General features: G+C 57.4%; 1 protein-coding gene across 1 annotated transcript; it reads left to right on the plus strand.

The window, feature by feature from the left end:
- The first annotated feature begins 1,964 nt into the window (after positions 1-1,964).
- Positions 1,965-10,165, plus strand: LRFN3 (leucine rich repeat and fibronectin type III domain containing 3). The gene is made up of 3 exons (XM_003481830.5): positions 1,965-3,094; positions 4,799-6,235; positions 9,538-10,165. Exons 2-3 carry the CDS (start codon positions 4,815-4,817, stop codon positions 10,001-10,003), a joined length of 1,887 nt encoding a protein of 628 aa, XP_003481878.3. The 5' UTR covers positions 1,965-3,094; positions 4,799-4,814; the 3' UTR covers positions 10,004-10,165.
- The last annotated feature ends 1,620 nt before the right edge of the window (positions 10,166-11,785 follow it).

Raw genomic sequence — 11,785 nt, forward strand, 5'->3', positions numbered from 1 at the left:
AATGACACTTCTGATGTGTCCTACAAGCTTCCTAAATGTTCCCCAGCAGAACTGAGTCCCAGTTGCCCAGAGAGGTAACCTGCTCCCCATCTGTCCCTTCTATTAATTGGGTTCCTCCTCTGCCTCACTCTCCCCCACCCCACCCCCACCTCCCATTTCCTGGGTCCAGTCTCAAAGCAGCCATTTCCACTGAATTCCAATTCCAGTCTGTTTGGAATCGACTCCAGGTTTTTTTCTCTATCTCCCCCCGCCCCACATCTGTAGCATCTCTGAAACTTCTCGTCCTTTTTCTGAGTGTCTGAGAAACCAGTATCTGCTGTGCCAGGCCGGGAGCACTGATGAACTTTACTAATGATCAGGAGAGGCGGGCCCGAGAGCGGAGTTAATTTTAGCTACAAGTTTTCAATACGCATAAGTGCAAGGAGCCAAAAGTCTGTTCTGAAACCTTCCGGGGAGCTTGAGATGCCAGGGTGGATGTGTACTCCTGCCTCCGCCCGCAACAAGATTGCTTTACTCCTCCACTCAGATGAGGGTTCCCGGGGGGTGGATTGTGATCAGGTTCCCCCAGGGTCATGACCACAAGCCAAAGCTGTGTCCCCTCCAGACCAGGGCTCCCAAAAGACTATGTTCCCCATAGTGCTATAACCAAGTTCCAAGGCCAGGCTTGTAGACCATAGCTCACATCCCTCTTCCTGCCACACCATCTGCCAGGAAACATGTGGGGCCCCCTCCCTCATCCTCCCCTCCACTATCCTCCAAGCATCAGCACAGGCAGACACCACTCCTGGTGAGTCATGTGTTAGTACAATTCTAATAGGCTACTCTGTGGGACAGTAGACCTGAGCTAGGAAGAGGGGAAGGCTGTGGACATACTTTTCGGGGTCAACTCGGTCAGCCCCCTGTCTCTGTCCAATTTTTTTTTTTTTTTTTTTTTGTCTTTTTAGGACCACGCCCACGGCATATGGAAGTGACCCAGGCTAGGGGTCAAATCAGAGCTGCAGCTGCCGGCCTACACCACAGCCAAACAACAGCAAACCTGAGCCGCGTCAGCAACATACACTGTAGCTCACTGCAGCTCACAGCAACACCAGATCCTTAACCCAATGAGCAGGGCCAGGGATCGAACCCACATCTTCATGGATACTAGTCGGGTTTGTTACCCCTGAGCCACAACAGGAACTCCTCTGCCCCAATTCTTATCTTCTTCTCCATGGGTTATCTGGCCAGTGTGCCTTGAGGTATAACTCTAATTCCAGAGGGCACAAAGTCTTGGAGGCAAGTTTTCCCCTTGCAGCCAGAGCAAGGAGACTTGGGAAGGAGCAAAGGCTCCGCTCTGGCTGCAAGATCAGCCTTGATGATGGGCAAGGTCCAATAAGGAAACTCCATCTGTGGGAAGGGCATCCTGGGAGGTGGTGCTGAGACAGAGGCACAGAAGGAGACAGACCGGGAGGGGGTGCCTCTGGGATGGAGAACCACATTCAAGGCTGTGATTGAGAACTGGGTACACATGTACACACATGTGCCCCAGCTCAGTCTGTCTCTGTCTCTCTCTCCCGGCGATTTTGTCTCTTTGACTTCTTCTACGTCTCTTTGTCTGTCTCTAACTTGTACTGTCTCTTGTCTCTCTTTTTCGTTCCGGGTCACTCCCTGTCTTTGTATTTCCATCTCTCCTTGAATATATCTTTCTATTTCTCTATCTGCCTCTCTCATTCTACTCTCTGTCCCTCAATCTAAGCCTGCCTATTTTTTGTCTCTGTCTTTATCTCTGTCTGTCTGTCTCTCTCAGTCTCTGTATCTCTCTGACTCTCTCTTTATCCAAGGGTTCTGTCTCCCAAGCAAAGCTAGGACGACTCCATAAGAGGTGGGGCCAGGGGCGCGCCTTTGAGAGCGGGGACCTGCCTACACCTTTAAGTGCGGGCGCGCGCGGGGCCTGCGCCTTTAAGCGCGGGTGCGCGCACGGCCCTGGGTTCCCGGCGAGGAGGCCGCGGGAGCGCCCGGACCCGGCCCGCCTGCCCGGCCCCCGCCCGGCCCCCGCCCCGGCCCTGGCGGGGGAGGGGTCTCTGAGCGCGGCCCCTCCCCCCTGCGCCCCCGCCTCTGCTGCGGTGCCCCTACACCGCGTGTCTCCGTCTGTCCGTCTGTCTGCGCCGGGCCTCGCCCCACCCCGGCCCCCGGGGCTGCCTGGCCGCCCCCCCACCCACCGCAGCCGCCCCCCTGCCTCTGGGCCAGCCCCCGCTGCAGCCCAGGAAGCAAGTCAGGACGCCGCCGCCTCAGATCCAGGGCCTGCATCGTGAAATCGGGGGCCTGCACCCCGAGATTGGATCCGGAGATCTGGAAACCCGAGCCTGGGAGCCGGATTTGGGGCTGAAACCCCAAGACCTGGAGCCTGAACATCAATATCTGGGGCTGAAATCCCAGCATCAGTCTCTGGGGCTGATTTGGAACCTGAACCCCAAGAATTGGAATATGGACCCCAAGATTTGGAGCTTGAACCTCAAGATCTGGCATCTCAAACCCCAAATCTGGAGCTGAACTCTGAGTTCTGTGCCTGGGACCTTGAAATCTGGGACTGGATTCTCATGCTTATACCCTGGAACCCACTATTTAGAACCTGAACCCTGAGATTTAGGCCTCAGATTCCAAGATCTGAACCCTGGCATTCCACAGGGCCTAAAGCTGAGTTTGGGCCTGAAGTCCTTGCTGCAAACCTGAATGCTGAGATTTGGGGCAAATCTTGACTCAGCACCCCAATATCAACTGAGCACCCCAGTATCAGATTCCAAGACTGGGCCTGCGACTCAGACCTTAAACTCTGCATTTGACTGTTTAGCCTCTCAAGACCAGAGCTGGGAGACCCTGACTGAGCAACCCAAACTGGGTTGGACCCTTAGAGGCCCAATATTTGGAGATCTAGGACTCAAAGCGTTAAGGTCTGCAGACACTGTGGCCACAAGTCTGAGCTGAGACACCAACAGATAGTCCCTCTACAGAGGCCTTGGGGACAAGGAAGGCATGACCAGGCACCCCCTCCAGAGCCCTGACCCCTGACCCCCTTGGAGCTTGAGGACTTTGCTCCCTGGGGCAGCTTCCAGCTCAGGTAAGGCTACTGAGAGACCCTCTGGAGGGGAGGGACTTGGGAGGAACTTTGTGGCTGGGGGTGGAGGTGAGGAGGACCAGGTCTCCCTGGGCACCCTTTGGAGCTTCTGCAGGAGGCAGGTGTATCCACTCACAAGGGTCTGCCTCCAACTCCTGCTCTGCCTCGAACACTCCGGACATTTGGCCAGCCCTGCCCCTCCCTGCCCTCCTCATCCCCAGGGGATGGCATCTCCAGGTCTGTGACCTCCCCACCCTGGCTCTCCAGCTTCTTCCTGCCCTCTGTCTTATTTGAGTATCTCCAGCTGCCTCTCCCGTCCACCTTCCACCACCTCTCCTCTCACTGACCACATCTCCATTCACTTTTCCTCTCTCTGATCTTCTTTGATGCTTCTGTCTACCCCTCTTCTCTCCCGCCACCCCTCCTCTCACTGACCACCTCTGTCTGCCTCTTCGATCTTTGATCATCATCTTCGACGCCCCTGTCCACAGCCCCTCTCTCCAGCCACCTCTGTCTACTGTTTCACTCAGTGACCAGCATTGGCATCGCTGTCCAAGGTACCTCTCTCTAATCAGCTTTCAGCAGCTCTCTTGACCTGTGACTCTCTCTGACCGGCTTTGACATCTTTCGCTACCACGCTTCTCTCCAGCTGCTTCTCTCCTCTCTGACATCCTTCGTCTGCCTCTCCTCTCTCTCTCACCATTTTACCATTTCTCTTGCCCTCTACCCCCCCCCACCAACTGCCAGTCTGCAGCCATCTCTGGTCTTTACCGACCGCCTCTCCTGCCCATTGGCGCTCTCGGATCCTTCCTGACGTCTCTGGCTGCCTTTCCTCTCTCCAATGACCTCTCCCCACACCCATCGTCCGCGCCAGCTGTCCCATCTCCAGCTGCCTCTGACATGTCTGTCCTCTCCTTCTCCCTTTTAATTGCCTCTCTGCCATGTTGGACCATCTCTGATCCTCTCTCCTGGGTCTGACCACCCCTGGCCCCTTCTCCTCTCTTTGTCCACTTCTCACCTTCCCGGCCATCTCGAACCACCTCTTTGCTCTGGTCATGTCTGGCTACTTCTAAGCCTTCCCACCATCCTGAGCACCTCTTCTCTCTCTGGCCATCTCTGAGCATGTGTGTTGAACCACGTCAAAAGCTCTTACCTTCTACCCGGCCTGACCACTGCTCCTGTTCTCTCACTATCTCTGACTGTTTCTCATGCCTCCTTGCCCTCTGACCCTCTTTGTTCATTTCTGCTTCCTCTGTTCCCCTGCAACACATTTCCTCCTGCTTTTGATCTGTCTGACCACTCCTCTCTCTCTTTTTTTTTTGTCTTTTTGCCTTTTCTGGGGCCACTCCCGTGGCATATGGAGGTTGCCAGGCTAGGGGTCAAATCAGAGCTACAGCTGCTGGCCTATGCCACAGCCACAGCAGTGCCAGATCCGAGCCGCATCTGTAACCTACACCACAGCTCACGGCAATGCCAGATCCTTCACCCACTGAGCGAGGCCAGGGATCAATCCCACAACCTCATGGTTCCTAGTCGGATTCGCCAACCACTGAGCCACAACGGGAACTCCTGACCACTCCTCTCTCCGACCGTCTTTGACCAAGTCTTCTGCTCTCAGCCCACTGGGACCTTCTCTTCTGGTCTCGGACCACCCCAATCACCCCCGGCACCCCTCAGCCTGCCCTAACGCCCCCTTCTTCCCTGCAGGCCGCCCCTGCCCGCGATGGCCGTCCTCCCGCTGCTCCTCTGCCTGCTGCCGCTGGCCCCTGCCTCGTCTCCCCCCCAGCCAGCCACACCCAGCCCGTGTCCCCGCCGCTGCCGCTGCCAGACACAGTCCCTGCCCCTCAGCGTGCTGTGCCCGGGGGCCGGCCTTCTGTTCGTGCCACCCTCGCTGGACCGCCGGGCAGCTGAGCTGCGCCTGGCGGACAACTTCATCGCGGCCGTGCGGCGCCGCGACCTGGCCAACATGACAGGCTTGCTGCACCTGAGCTTGTCTCGCAACACCATCCGCCACGTGGCAGCTGGCGCCTTTGCGGACCTTCGTGCCCTGCGCGCTCTGCACCTGGACGGCAACCGGCTGACCTCGCTGGGCGAGGGCCAGCTGCGCGGCCTGGTCAACTTGCGCCACCTCATCCTGAGCAATAACCAGCTGGCAGCCCTGGCGGCTGGTGCCCTGGACGACTGCGCCGAGACACTCGAGGACCTGGACCTCTCCTACAACAATCTCGAACAGCTGCCCTGGGAGGCTCTGGGCCGCCTGGGCAACGTCAACACCTTGGGCCTCGACCACAACCTGCTGGCTTCCGTCCCCGCCGGCGCCTTCTCCCGCCTGCACAAGCTGGCGCGCCTGGACATGACCTCCAACCGCCTGACCACCATCCCGCCCGACCCACTCTTCTCCCGCCTGCCGCTGCTGGCCAGGCCCCGTGGCTCCCCCGCGTCCGCCCTCGTGCTGGCCTTCGGCGGGAACCCCCTGCACTGCAACTGCGAGCTGGTGTGGCTGCGGCGGCTGGCACGGGAGGACGACCTGGAGGCCTGTGCCTCCCCCCCAGCCCTGGGCGGCCGCTACTTCTGGGCTGTGGGCGAGGAGGAGTTTGTGTGCGAGCCCCCCGTGGTGACGCACCGCTCGCCGCCCCTGGCGGTGCCCGCCGGTCGGCCGGCCGCCCTGCGCTGCCGGGCAGTGGGGGACCCTGAGCCCCGCGTGCGTTGGGTGTCACCCCAGGGTCGGCTGCTGGGTAACTCGAGCCGTGCTCGCGCCTTCCCTAACGGGACGCTGGAGCTGCTGGTCACCGAGCCAGGCGATGGTGGCATCTTCACCTGCATTGCGGCCAACGCAGCTGGCGAGGCCACGGCTGCTGTTGAGCTGACCGTAGGTCCCCCGCCACCCCCCCAACTAGCCAATAGTACCAGCTGTGACCCCCCGCGGGACGGGGATCCCGATACCCTTACCCCGCCCTCTGCCGCCTCTGCCTCCGCATCTGCCAAGGCGGCTGACGCTGGGCCCCCGACCGACCGTGGCGTCCAGGTGACTGAGCATGGGGCCACAGCTGCTCTTGTCCAGTGGCCAGATCAGCGCCCTATCCCAGGCATCCGCATGTACCAGATCCAGTACAACAGCTCGGCTGATGACATCCTCGTCTACAGGTGCAGGGTCCAGGTGGCGGCGGGCCGTTTGGGTTGGGGCGTGTTGTGGAAGGAGGGTTGGAGGAACACGTACTAATACCCCAGTCCAAAGCACAGGAAATGAGGCTGCCACGTTACAAAGAAAATCGGATGTCAAAAGTAAAAAAAAAAAAAATCAGGCAGCAGCGGTGCAAAGAAGGCAGCAAAAGTAAAGAGTAATGGGGAGTTCCCACTGTGGCTCAGTGGTAATGAACCTGACTAGTATCCATGAGGACTCTGGTTTGATCCCTGGCCTCGCTCAGTGGATTAAAGGACCTGGTGTTGCAGTGAGCAGATGAGGTTCAGATCCTGCGTTGCTGTGGCTGTGGCGTAGGCCAGCAGCTGTAGCTCCTATTCAAGCCCTAGCCTGGGAACTTCCATATGCTGCATGTGTGGCCCTAAAAACCAAAAAAAAAAAAAAAAAAAAAGAGGAATGAATAGCAGACAGAAAAAGGATATCAAGCAGCAAGAGCAAAAGGTAATCGGGCCAGAAGAGTAAACAGTTAATTAGGGGGTGGGGGGCAAGGTTGAGGAGATATAAACACATTTAAGTAATAGAAACCAGATGACAGGGCTAGATTCAAGCCACGCTGCAGGAAGAAAAAGAGGGATCCATATGCCTCGGGGTGGCCCTAAAAAAAAAAGCAAAAGGCAATAAATAAATAAATAAAAGGAAAACGGGGGAGGAGGTTACCTAGAGATGAGGCTTTGGGTTCGTGTGGTGTGACCTGCTCCATTTGTTTGGAGTTCTAACATGTGATACCTCAACTTTGAGTTTTCTAACTGAGATCAAACCTAGTTCAAGCTCCACTGCTGGGTGAACAGGGACTGTCTGCCACTGTTGGGAACTCCCATTGCTCTTCTCTTGTTGCAAACACAAAACCCGGGGCTCACGCACTCCCAGAGGTAGGTTCGTGTAACGTTTGCCCTCAAGCCAGAGAGCCTTTGGAACATCTGCCGTGGCCACATGGGGTCACTAGCGTGGGCTCTGACCCAGGTGCTGCTGACCTGTTTCCCCAAGTCCAGCCTTGCCCGGATGGCTGTGAATGGCTCCCTGTTCTCGCTGCCAGGCAGGGTCAAGGATCCCTGAGGCCTGGCTGCAGAAGACTGGGCCTCCCGAGGCCTGGGGTGTGTACCTTGTAAACTTAGTATCTGGATCCCCTTTGCCTCCCCACAAACCTGGGTCTCAAGAGATAATCACTTGGAAGTTCCTGTTGGGGCTCAGTGGGTTAAGGACCCAGCATTGTCTCTGTGAGGATGTGAGTTCGATCCCTGGCCTGGCTCACCAGATTAAGGATCCGGTGTTGCCACAAAGCTATGGTGTAGTTGCAGCTAGCCTGGGAACTTACATAGGCGCCTGTGAGGCCCTAAAATGAAAAAAAAAAAAAAAAAAAAAGGAGGGGGGAGAAATTATCACTTGATTTCCTTTTCAGGCCTGGAAATCCAACGAGCTTTTCCCACACCCTTTCTCAGACAGCAAAATGCAGTAGAATCCACGGAGGGCCCACACTTGAAAATCACACAAGTCCTGCCCACCCTGCCTGGCAGGGGGTGACAGATGCTCTCCAAGATAGTCACCTTCCCAGAGACAGTCACAGGGTTCCCTCATTAAAGCAGTTTAGGAATAAAACAGTGATTATAAAAACAAGCTATGTCTCCAGGGTGCTCTGCTGCTAAAGGAAATACAGTGGAATTGGCTACTGAGGGTAAAAGGAAAATGGGAAAGATAAGCATAGATAGAAACCAGGCCACAGAGATAGAGGGGAATCAGGAGACAGAGCTGGGAAGAAAAAAGGCAACAGGGAGGGAAAGACATCAGCAGTGATGACTGAGGCACATCAGTTTAATGAAAACGGAGTCAGAAGACGGGGCCCACCGGCCAGCAGGCTGTGGGTGCGGTAATAATAATACGCCAGCGGGGCTAGGGGGACGTTTGTTGACAGGTTGGAAGGAAATCAAGATTCAACGCTTTGGGGGAATCAGGCAGTTAGATGAGACTTCTAACTTTACACTAGAGGAAAGTTGGGCAGCTGGAAAAAGGAAATCAGGCACCGGCTGGAGGAAAGTCGGGGGAACAGAGGGAAATTAGGTGAGGGTCTCGAGGGAGACTTGGAGGTGGGATTAGAGGGAAATGGGTGAGGGCCTAGGAGGAACTGGGCATCAGGTTAGAGAGATACCAGCCAGAGAAGAAAACTAGGCACTGAGCCGGAGCGATGTCTGGCAGCAGGGCTGGAGGGAGCCCAGTGGTGGGCTGGTGGGAAGGTGGGTGATAGACTGCAGGGGAAACTAGGGTGGGGGAGCGGAATGCAATCAGGCCGTGGAGTGGAGCAACACTGGGCAGCCGAGCTGGAGGGAACTTGGGCTGCAGACTGGTGGGAAATTGGGTGGCATCACAGGACGGGAATCAGGCTGCTGGGTATGAGGGGAAACAGCACTGGGAGTTCCCATTGTGCCTCAGTGGGTTACGAAGCTGACTAGTATCCATGAGGAGGTGGGTTCCGTCCCTGGCCTTGCTCAGTGGGTTAAGGATCCAGCATTGCCATGAGCTGCGGTGTAGGTCGCAGGTGCAGCTAGGATCCCAAGTTGCTGTAGCTGTGGTGTAGGCCAGCAGCTGTAGCTGATTCAAGCCCTAGCCTGGGAACTCCCATATGCCACATCTACTGCCCTAAAAAGCAAAAAAAGAGAAAAGAAAAGAAACGGCGAGAGTTCCCATCGTGGTGCAGTGGAAACGAATCCAACTAGGAACCATGAGGGTGCGGGTTCAATCCCTGGCCTCGCTCAGTGGGTGAAGGATCTGGCGTTGCCATGAGCTGTGGTCTAGGTCACAGATGCGGCTCCGATCTGGCGTTGCTGGGGCTCTGGCGTGAGCTGGCAGCAACAGTTCTGGTTAAACCCTTAGCCTGGGAGCCTCCATATGCTGCGGGTGTGGCCCTAAAAAGACAAAAGACAAAAAAAGAAAAGAAACAGCCCTCAGGAGACAGACAGGGTCCAGCGGGAAACCAGGCGGCAGAGGGGAAGTGGGCGGCGGCACTGGAGGGAATTGGGGCACTGAGGCCAGAGGGAGGTCAGATGGGCATTTGAGCAGCAGCAATGGGGCAGTGAGAGGGTGGGTGCAGGTAAAATTGGCTAAGACGGAGGGATGCTGGGCAGCTGATACGTGTCAGACCAAAGGGAAATCAGTAGTGGTTGCAAGGAACTCGGGCTGGGGGAATCCTCCCGACTGGAGCGTGCAGGGTGGGTGCTGGGCAGCCAGAGACCTGACCCCCACCTGCCTGTTCCTCCAGGATGATCCCGGCCGACAGCAGCTCCTTCCTGTTGACAGACCTCGCATCGGGCCGTACTTACGATCTGTGCGTGCTGGCCGTGTACGAGGACAGTGCCACGGGACTGACAGCCACCCGGCCCGTGGGCTGCAACCGCTTCTCCACCGAGCCGGCGCTGCGGCCCTGCGGGGCCCCACACGCGCCCTTCCTGGGCGGCACCATGATCATTGCACTAGGTGGCGTCATCGTGGCCTCGGTGCTGGTCTTCATCTTCGTGCTGCTCATGCGCTACAAGGTGCACGGCGGCCAACCCCCGGGCAAGGCCAAGGCCCCGGCGCCCGTCAGCAGCGTTTGCTCCCAGACCAACGGCGCCCTGGGCCCCACGCCAGCCCCGCCTGCCCCTGAGCCTGCCGCACCCAGGGCCCACACCGTGGTCCAGCTGGACTGTGATCCCTGGGGGCCCAGCCACGAACCCACGGGACCCTAGCCTTGCACCCACCTCTCGGCCCTTCCGGCCCCAGGGGTGGCAGGACCCAGACTCCCTGTGGGACCTGGCCTGAGACTCACCAAATTGCTCATGGTTTTTAAAACTCTGACGGGGAGGGTGACGGGGACACCAGGGCACAACAAGAAAGTCCTATTTTTCTAAGCTTGGGCCTGGGCCCTTGCCCTTGTCTCTGTCTGTTGGGACTGGGGGATCGTTCAGGGGTCTGGAGCTGGGATGCCCCCTCCGGGGAGAGGAACACCCTCCGCCCCCCGCCGCCAGTTCTGTCTGAGGTCCCTGGATGAGGCTGAGGATGGTTATTTAGTCAGTCAACAGACATTCTTTGAATGTCCTCTCTGGCCTGCCCTGTGCTGAGTGGTGCCAAAGGGACCCAGGTGGCCCCGAGCCCTGCCCTTCAGACCGTGGTAACTCGTGGTGATGAGGGAAGCCTAGGAGATTGTAGGAGCCCAGAAGAGGTGCCCAACTCAGTCCAGGGCGTGGTTAGGGGGGGCTTCCCGAGGGAGAAATGTGATCTGGAGGAGATAATTGGGCAGAGAGCAGAGGGAAAGGTGTTTTTGGCAGAGGGAAGCACACGTGAGGGCTTAGGAAGTGCCAGGCACAGGGCGGGGGGTGAGCAGGGGTCAGGACCCCAGGCCAGGGAGCTCAGACACTGGCCTGATCGTCTCGGGGAGCTACAGAGGAGCCTGTGCAAAGGAGGGGCAGGGTGATCTTCGGGTTTGAGGAAGATCCTTCTAGTCATCCTGAGGAATGTGGACTAGAGGAGGAGACGGGCTGGGAGCCCCGGGGAAACCAGGGCAGGGACTTTGCATGGGCGCAAACAGGGCTGGACCAGGGCAAGCCTGGGGGAAGCTGAGTGGGGGAGTTCCCGTTGTGGCTCGGCAGGCTAAGAACCTGACTAATATCCATGAGAATGTGGGTTCCATCCCTGGCCTCGCCTAGTGGGTTAAGGATGCAGCTGTGGCACAGGCTGGCAGCTGCAGCTCTGATTCGACACCTAGCCTGGAAACGTCCGTATGCTGCAGTGCAGCCCTAAAAAAAGAAAAAATATATTAGCAAAAGAAGCTGAGTGGATGGGCTATGGAGCTGAAGGGCTGTGGGGGAGGGAGGCGTCCAGGGTAAGGCCCAGGCCTCTGGCCGGGGGACGGACAGTGGAGCTGTCCTAATGCAAGACCAGGGAGGAGGGGCAGGTTTAGGGAAGATTCTGAGTCCACAGTGGGACATGGTGGATATGGGGGGGCCCAGAGGATGGAAAGGCCACCAAGGGTGACAGCCAGGAGGCCTCAGGACCCCTGGTCTGAGTCTAGAGCTGGGGACAGAAATGGGGTTCCGACAGCTGTGATGGGGAGCTGAGGCCATCGGACTCTATATTTAAGGGACGGACAAAGAAAAACCTAGACCACAAACAAAGGCTAGGAGTTCCCTAGTGGCCTAGCAGTTAAGGATCTGGCATCGTCACTGCTGTGGCTCAGGTCATTGCTGTGGCACAGGTTCAATGCCTGGCCTGGGAACTTCTGTGTGCCGCGGGCTCAGCCAAAAGGCAACAACAACCCAAAGACTAAATGAGAGCAGCAGGTGGAGGAACAGAGGAAGGCAAATCAGACGAGTCACACTCAAGTGACTTCTGAATTTAATGATATCAAGGCTTCAGTGACCTCAGGGAGACTGGTGTTAGGGCATCAGCAGGGCAGGATGGAGGTAGGAAGGTGCAGACAGGCAGTGTAGATCCTGCAATTCTGTGGGCCTAGAGCCTGGTTTGATTGATCT

The sequence above is a fragment of the Sus scrofa genome, chromosome 6 (assembly GCF_054392235.1).
Source record: "Sus scrofa isolate SSC_HxYL_T2T_F1_AM1 chromosome 6, Sscrofa_HxYL_maternal_Yorkshire_Landrace_v2.0, whole genome shotgun sequence".
Lineage (NCBI taxonomy): Eukaryota > Metazoa > Chordata > Mammalia > Artiodactyla > Suidae > Sus > Sus scrofa.

Coding starts and splice junctions, on each gene's coding strand:
- LRFN3 (XM_003481830.5), top strand. CDS start 4,815: ATGGCCGTCCTCCCGCTGCTCCTCTGCCTGCTGCCGCTGGCCCCTGCC. Junction 6,236..9,537: donor GATGACATCCTCGTCTACAG/GTGCAGGGTCCA, acceptor CTGTTCCTCCAG/GATGATCCCGGCCGACAGCA.